This window comes from Aotus nancymaae, unplaced genomic scaffold (assembly GCF_030222135.1).
Source record: "Aotus nancymaae isolate 86718 unplaced genomic scaffold, 86718_ANA_hifiasm-v0.15.2.pri h1tg000004l, whole genome shotgun sequence".
Taxonomy (NCBI): domain Eukaryota; kingdom Metazoa; phylum Chordata; class Mammalia; order Primates; family Aotidae; genus Aotus; species Aotus nancymaae.
Window position 1 is genome coordinate 70,352,418 of NW_026988415.1, and position 8,411 is coordinate 70,360,828.

The 8,411-nt window shown below is 51.4% G+C and overlaps 1 protein-coding gene across 1 annotated transcript; it reads right to left on the reverse strand.

Moving 5' to 3' along the window:
- Window positions 1-612: 612 nt before the first annotated feature.
- LOC105711402 (polyadenylate-binding protein 1-like 2) lies at window positions 613-1,432 on the reverse strand. The gene has a single exon (XM_012444158.3). It carries the CDS (start codon window positions 1,350-1,352, stop codon window positions 750-752), a length of 603 nt encoding a protein of 200 aa, XP_012299581.1. The 5' UTR covers window positions 1,353-1,432; the 3' UTR covers window positions 613-749.
- Between the last annotated feature and the right edge of the window lie 6,979 nt (window positions 1,433-8,411).

Sequence of the window (8,411 nt, forward strand, 5' to 3'; positions counted from 1 at the left end):
GAAGATGACGTTTCATAAGCCTGTTGAATAACATGGAATGAAGTTCAGTGGGTTGATTTTTGTTTGGTTTTAGTTGCTGAAAAAGCAGGTTAAGAAACACCACATACATGAACCATTCTATAACAGGGTGTTAAAAGGGAAGGCGGGGTGGGAGTGAGCAAAAGAGAGAGAGGGAGAGAGAAGAGAGCCTGGAAAAGCAGCACACCAAAAAGGTAAAAATGGTTCTCTCTGGGTAGTAGGACCAGGGGGAGCAATTACTCTCTTGTTTTTCCCTCATCTGATATCCTCCACCTTTCTGATGTTTCTACCATGAAATTGTATCACCTGTGCAGTAAACAAAGAGAGAATGAAAATGCTTTTTAAACCAAACGACAGGGAGAAGAGGCAGCCTTTAACCTACAAATGGCACAGATGAGTAAGATTATTCACAACGCCCTTGGTGGGGATGGGCCGAGGAGAGGAAGGGAAGGAGAGGAGAGGTGGAGGGAGAAAGTAGGAAGTGGGGAGAGAGATGGGGAGAGGAAGGGAAGAAGAGGAGGTGGAGGGAAAAAGTAGGAAGTGGGGAGAGAGATGGGGAGGGGGCGGGGGAGAGGGGAGAGACGGGGGAGAGAGGGAGAGAGAGAGACCTGCACTCCCAATACAATAAATACACTGCTGGTGGGTTGGCCGGGGAGGGGTGGGGGCGGGGGTTGTAAACCGGGTGTGAGCCAAGGTTTGGCTCTGCTGGCTGGCTAGCTCCTGGGATGTCTTCATCGCAAGGTGGCCTCCTCGTCGGTGTCTTCCTCGAAATCCTTGACGTCAGCACTAGTGGACTGCCTGGCCCAGGCTCCCCTTTCGGCCTCTCGTTCTTTATGCGACTTGAATCTCCCGACGAAAATTTTGCGGTAGTTCAGGAACATGCCATTCATCACATCGATGGCCCGCTCCGCGGATTCCTGCTTTTGGAAGTGCACGAACCCGTAGCCCTTGGGCCCCTTTTCGTCGCAGGCCACTTTGCAGGAGAGGATGTTGCCGAACGCCGAGAAGATGTTGTATAGCGCCTTGTTGTCGATGGTCTTGCCCAGGTTCTTGATGAAGACGTTGCCCACCCCGCTCTTGCGGAGCGACGGGTCCCTCTGGGACCACATGATGCGCACTGGCCTGCCCTTTATGACATCAAAGTTCAGGGTCTCCAGGGCCCGCTTGGCGTCCACCGGTTGCTGGTAGTTGACATACGCGTAGCCCAATGAGCGGCGGGTGATCTTGTCCCTGCAGATGCGGATGGAGAGGATGGGCCCAGCTGGACTGAACTTCTCGTACAGCATTGCCTCGGTCACTTCAGGGTGCAGGTCGCCCACGTACAGGGAGGCCATCGGAAAATCTGGGTTCCCCTCACAGCCCCCGCGGGTCTCAGCATCCGCATTTGCATCCGCGGCGGCCGCCACCTCCTCATTCGCGTTCCCGTCCGCGTCCGCGTCCGCGTCCGCGTCCGCATCCGCCTCCCCCAAGGGGGGCCCCGCAGCCTCCGCTGCGGCAGCGGCTTCGGCCGCGCTGCCCTCCGCCACCGCCACCACCGTTGCAGCCCGGGCGACCTCCGCCTCCTTCCCAGCCAGGGCGGCCTCCGCCTCCCCCAGGGTGGCCTCCGCTGCTGCCTCCTCTACTGAGGCCTCAGCCTCCACCTCAGCCTCCACCTCTGCTTCCGCCTCCGCCACGGAGGCCTCCGCCACCGCCTCTGCCACGGTCGCCGCCGCAGCCTCCGCCGCCGCCGCAGCCGCTGCCGCCACCGCCGCCGCCACTGTCGCTGCTGTCGCCACGGTCGCCGCTGCCGCCGGGCCGCTGCCGCGACCTCCCTTCCCGCGAGCTGGGGGACGGAGAGGCGGGGAAAGGCAGGAGGGCCGGCGGGTGGGTGCCGGAACCCAGAGCAGAGGCGCGAGCGGGAGCTGGCGCAGGGGATCCGAACTGGAGAGTTCAAGTCACCTGGAATAGCAAGCGCTACCAGGAGCGCGCCGGTGTGCGAGTCGCCGCAGCCTGCAGCCAGCTGCTGTTGCCGCCGCCGCTCGGTGGTGGTGGGGTAGCGTGCGGGGTGCGGGGCGCGGGCGGGCGAGCGGGCGGCGTGTGGTGGGGGGCGGCGGGTGTTGGCGTCTGTGGTCCGGGCAGCTGGGAAGGCTTCTGTCTCTTTGGTTCCCCCTGTGGCTGCTGCGGGGTTGGGCTGCGGGGCTGCGGGGCAGCGGGGCTGCGGGGCTGCGGGGCGGTGGGAGGGGACGGGGAAGGGGACTGGGGCGGAGGCGGGAGCGGAGTGCTCAGCCTCTCCGGTCGCCTGGATATTTGTGAAAAGGATGCCAGGGAAAGGGCTCCGCTGTAGACCGAGGGGATAAGGGTTCGATTCGGAAGGGAGCGTTATTTTTATCCCCTCTCTCCACATAATGGAACGATTAAATGATTAAGTCAAGTACCTTGCAAGAGAGGGTGGGGGGTGGCCTTGAGGATACACTCAACGCCTCAGTACATGCAGTCTGTAAGTGGAGGAATCAAGAGCACCTTGTATCTAGTACTGTCCTCAATGAGAAGGTGAGGAAAGCCAAACCCAGGGCTGGGAACAGGGCCCGGTCCAGAGCCAGGCAGTTGTTTATTCTTGGCTCCGCTCTCAAGGCGCTCCCAACCTGGACCAACAAGTACATATTCAGGTTCAAAAGAAAAACCAAAACAAAACCTGAACTCTCTAGAATGAAGTGCCTGGTCCCAGTTCGCCCGCTAATATTTATGGAAAGCTTATCAGGTACTTGGCACTGGGGGCTAAGGGACAGGCAATGTGATAAGTGAGCAGTGAGTGTTGATGTGTTGGAGGTGTGGGGCAGGGTGAGAAGAGGTGAGCAGTGTGTGTGTAGTGAGAGCAGAGAGGCCACACAGGTCCAAATGCTGGAGGGATAGACAAGGGAGCAACCATGAGAGTTGAGTGTAACAGCAGCTACAGCCCCACTTCCTCCAAAAAGGAGGACCAGCCACTAACTCTTCTTAGTAGTAATTGAGGCTGCACCAAAGACAGAACTCCCCGAGGTGGGCTCTGAAACATGAGGAGCAGTCCACCATGTCAAGGCAGGAAGGAAGACATTCCAGGCAGAGGGATCAGTCTGTGCCCAAGGCCCTTTGGCATGAGAGCACATGCATGGTCGCTTCTGGCCATGCCTAATAATCTGGCAAGAACAGAGCTCATGGTCTCCAAGAGCACATGGTAGCAGACAGGGCTGGAAGGTGTGGGGCCCTGAGAGTCAAGCTAAGGTGCTTCGACTGTATACCCAAGGTCACGGGGACCACTCAGCATGTTCAAGGAGGGAAGCAGTATGACCAGAACTTTAGAATGAGTACAAATTAAACATCAATGTGCATGTGTAAGTGCACATTTGCATGTACACGCACATACAAAACCAAGACAGGGCTGATGAACAGAAAGAAGAAAATCAGATGTGACCGATTCTGACTTTCCAACTCTGAACAATCCTTCCCTGTATCCCTTTTCATCCCATAAACAGGGGTCTCACATTTACCGTGAGCCAGTGGGGCCAGATATTTTAAAAGAGAAAAACCATAGTGCCTTTCCCCAGAATGCCTTCACTCTGCTAAAGCTTAGCCTGCCCCCTACAGAAAACAGAAGTGTCAGCGGAGGACTATAAGTGCTATGTAATTGGACTATGGTGGCCGTCGAATTTCACCTGCCCAGCACATGTTCTCTCATCCTCTCCTCCGCTGCCTTCTTTGGGTAAGTGATGCTGTTTTCTGTGGTTGCAGCGATGGCTGGGTCTTGGCAGTCACACGATAGAACAACCGTGAACCTGAGGAAGTGACCGAGTCACTGTGGGGTGCGAGGCAGTGAGAACGCTTCATCGCTGGCTGGAAAGCATCCCAAGGTGGCTGAGAAGCAGACACACAAACATGAACCTCTCCAGCTTGCAAATCCAGCTCTCTGCCTCTAGGCAGGGCTAGTGCCAGCAAAGGCAAGGGACAGAGGGGACCTAGGAAAAGCCTGCGGTACAGCACATGCCTGACCAAGGTGATCACTGTCACGCTGTTGGGAGCCATCTCCTGGGGGTCTAGGTTGCTTTCGGTCAGGGAGCAGATGAAGCTGTGCCTCACCGTTTCCAGGTTGGTGTCCAAGAGGGACCTGGGAAGGCAGAGGCCATGGGGGAAGCCATGCTAGCTGAGGGGTAGGGGATGTGGCGTGGATGAGAAGAGCTTCTCGGCCCATTGTTGGGAAACAGAAATGACAAGGAAGACCAAGTCGAGGACCGGGACTCAACAAGATCTCTTTCTCTGGTGTTGGCTTCCAGTCCACAGAGCCAACAGAAATCAGTGAGACAGCAGGAGAAGGAAGTTGAGGGAAGTCATGCTATGGCCAGCAAATCCCCAAACCTGAAAACAATTGCTAGGATCCTGAACCTCTAGCAACAGGAACAGGCCTATCAAAATGACAAGGACGCAGCTGGGACCACTCCCCAAGTCCTTTCTCAGGGGCTTCCATGGAGTCGAGTTTCTACCTCTTTTTTAGTTTTTATTTTTTTTAAGTTTCTTTGTGGTCAGTTTCTGCTACCTGCAAATGGAATGTGTTCTGACCACTACACGCTGTCACAGAGGCAAAAATAGCCCCGTGGAGCCTCAGTGGAGGGAGGGGAAGTTTCCCTTCCTGTGAGAGGAAGTGCTATTGATTTTATTTATTCAGTGATTCAAGGAGTATTCCTGGAGGGTCTTCTGTCTACCATGTATTCTGCCAGCCAGACCGTCCCTGAACTCAGGGAGCTTGTTTCCTAGTGGGGAAACAGAAAATAGACAGATCTGGGAGTATGAAAACAGTTAAAGGTTGCTACGAATGCTCTTGGGGATATAAACGAGGTGACTTGGTACATATTGCCGAGAACCCCAGAAAAGTGGCAAAACAGGAGACATGAAGCCCAGGGAAGGCCTTTCTGAGGAAAATGATAAGCCATCAGTCTTTCAAGGAACCCGGGGGGGGGGGGGGGAGGGGGGGCGGGGAACTCTGCCCAGCAGAGGGAACGGCAATTCCCCTGGCTCGGTAGCAGAAAAGAGAGTGTGCTGGGAGGGGCGGGGCGGGCAGAAAGGATGCCAATATTGCTGGAGCCCAGTGTGAGAGAGGATAGAGGAAAGAGAGGGAGGAAGGTGTGGTGGTGGGTGGTGCCATGATGAAGAGTCTGGTCCCTCTTCAGAGAGCTCAGGGAAGCCAGAGAAAGGATCAAAGCAGGGAAGTAGTGTAGTCTAATGCATATTCAGTGGTTTCTCTCTAGCTGCTCTGTGTGGGCAGTATCACAAGTGGGCAGGGCACAGAGGAAAGCAGGGAGACCAGTTAGGAGGCTCTTGCAGTAGTCCAGTCCAGAGACAGCAGGGGCTTGGCCCAGACTGGAAGCATCAATGTGGAGACTAGTGCATGGATTCACATGATATTTGTGAAGTGCAAAGAGACAGCACTTGCGGGTGGATTAGAGGCAATCAGGGAACAAGCTTAAGAAACGCATGATTACTACAAGAGTGTTTTCTTGCACGTCTTCATCAGAGGTCTATGTACGGTCATAGGAAAGACAGAGAGTAGGCGTGGTAGATTTGGAGAAGGGAGAAAGACGGAGGGGGGTGTGTAAGAGCTCCTATTTGCACATGTTTAGTTACCGACGTCTACTTGTCATCCATAGGGGCTGGAGAAACAGAATTGTTGAGACAACAGGACACAGTTAGGATTTAAAGCCACAAAACTGGGTAGGCTCACCGAGAGAGAGTATAGCCAGGAGAAGAAGGTGCAGGGCTACTCCCTGAGATACTCTGACATTTAGAAGTTGGGTTGAGGAGCACAAGACAGCAAAAGAGATTCAGAAGGACTGGACAGTGAACAGGACTTCTCTCTAAGGCCTTGCATGTCCAGACATGTCCAAACTTCTCACCAAGGCTTTTCACCACCAGCCTCAATGTCCTCACTCAGACTCTGCTCTCAATGCTCCTAGCCGTACATGCACGGGAGTTGGCTTAAAATGGGACAACAACAACTTTGTGTGTGTGGGTCGGACTTCACTGTCTGATCATTTCTCAGCAGAGCTTTCAAAAGAGAGAGAGGTTCAGATGCAGAGAACTTCAAAGAGTCGGGTAGGCACTGCTCTGCTATTTCATGTGGCCCATCGCCTTCTTCCTTTCAGGAGGGAGAAATCAGAAGGAGTGGGGATGCAGTTCAGAGAGCAGAAGAAAAGAGAAGAAAAGAAGGAAGAAGGAAGAGGACTGGAGCGGGGAGGGACACCAATGGGAAGAGGGACAGATCAACTCTATACACAAAAGTAAATCAAAACACCCAAAACAGGGTTCTACGTAAACAAGCCTCTTTCCATGAATTGCTTGATGCATAGCTGCAGGGAGGGTGTTTAGGGGCATAGAGAATGAAAACATAACTGTATTTTGGAGTAGGGAAATTGTTTCTGTCAATTCACACCATCCACACACACCACCCCACCCCTGCCACTATCAAATTCCTCTAAATAAAAGTAATTATGGGATACAGGCCAACAAAAAAGTCAGCCTCAGGCTGTTATTTAGGGAGAACTGGAAGGTGTTTGGATGTGCCCCTGTGGTTTAATAAATAATAACAATGATTGCTAAGTTGTCCTGAGTCAATACAACAAATTTAGCAAACGGCCCTTTGGATCCTTATAAAGCGAAGAGTTGACAGAGACGGATTTGTGTATGGGGCAGGGATGGAATGGGTAGTCAGTCCTGTAGAAATGAGAACCCCAGGAGATGAGGACATATGTACAAGTATGTTTATCACGGAAGCATTCATATTGGGCACAAAGCAAGTATGCATCAGTTGAGGAGTGACTGATAACGCTGGCTGTGCAGTCATTCTGAGGATTATTATGCAACCATTAACAAGTATGAGTGTTTTTTATATAAGCTGATTTAAGGGGATTTCCAAGATGTGCTCTTACCAGGCGAGAAGAGCAGGTTTGTTGTCGTCGTTCTGGTGCAAACAAAAGGAGACGGACCTTGGAGTCAGATTGGCTCTTAGGCTGAATTTCAGAGCAAGACACTTAGCCACTCTGAGCCTCAGTGTGCTCTCAGAGTTTGAATTTCAGAAACCCTAATTAAGCATCTTACAAATTCCCTTTGTAACAAGTAGTTTTGCCCCAGCTCTGCTTAGAAACCGAGCAAAAGCGCTGTATTGACTGATGGTTTTCACATAGTCTTCCAGATATTTTTCTCTCTCAGAACCAATTCACCTTCTAATACACGCTTAAAGCTTTAACTATTGTCCTTCTTTGTTCTAATTTTCGGCAGTTGACAGAACTGGTTTTATAACAATATACCTAGAGCTACACCCCAGGCCATGACTTAATAGTTGTGCTTACTTTGGTCAAGTTACTTTACCCTTTTTTTTCTCCATCTTAGCTTTGGAGTGCTCGTCTGTACAAAGGGATATTTAAAAGGATAACAAGTGATAATGTATGGTAAATGTTTTTCACAGTGCCTGGCATATATTCAGTGCCATACAAGAGACTCATTAATCTTATTTCCCTCTGTCCTGGGGATGTGCTTGTTCCGCTGGTTTTTGGTTTTTGAAGGTCCAGTGTCTTTTCTTTCTGGTGCTCCGGGCAGCCTGGAATTTTCTCTCTAACCAGGAGCAAAGTGTCAGTACAGAGGGAGTCTGATCCTCTGGGTTGCATCCCAGGGTATAGCTCAATTTTACTCCAGGCAACTGCCTGCTTCTCTGGCCTGAACTCACTTAGCTTACACCCTCGTGGAGCTTTTCTGCACTCGTCCCAACCGTAGGACCTTTTCATGACCAACTTATTTAATTTCTGGAGGTCCAGGGCCTCGCACATTAATTAACACATGAAAGCATGGCATTTTCTGTACTCAAGGAAACCACCCAGAAGATTTAATAACACTATCTCAACAAAATGGGGTATTGAGTCAGGAGAGAATTTTCTGTCAACTGCCATTCATCCTTTGGAGTAACCATTTGGGGGCCATTTGGGAGGTAATTTACTGTAAGGTAATACGCTCCTTCAGCTTCTTTGCTGCAGGCTACTGAACGCATTCTGAAGTCTCCGTGGTGTCTCTGGAACAATATGACCACCATTCACCATTGTGATGTGATGCATTCATGGATTACTGAGGCATGAGTTGGCTGATCTCCAGTACCATGAGTTGCTGATCAATTTTAGGTTTTCACTTTGTTTAGTAGATGTAAAATGAAATCTCCTTCAATGTGGTAAAATCTTGCTAAAGTCAAGGTGATTAACCTTGGGACTTCCTCCCATACACATTAATCTTTTTAAAACTGTCTCCAAATAATTGTTCCTAATGAAAAAACTATATGCACATGATAAATATAATAGTGATGATCAGAAACTACAAAAGAGCTTACCATAAAAAGCAGAGGTTCGAGG

Bases quoted from the DNA above. Each gene is read 5' to 3' on its own strand.
- LOC105711402 (XM_012444158.3), bottom strand. From the start codon at position 1,352: ATGGCCTCCCTGTACGTGGGCGACCTGCACCCTGAAGTGACCGAGGCA.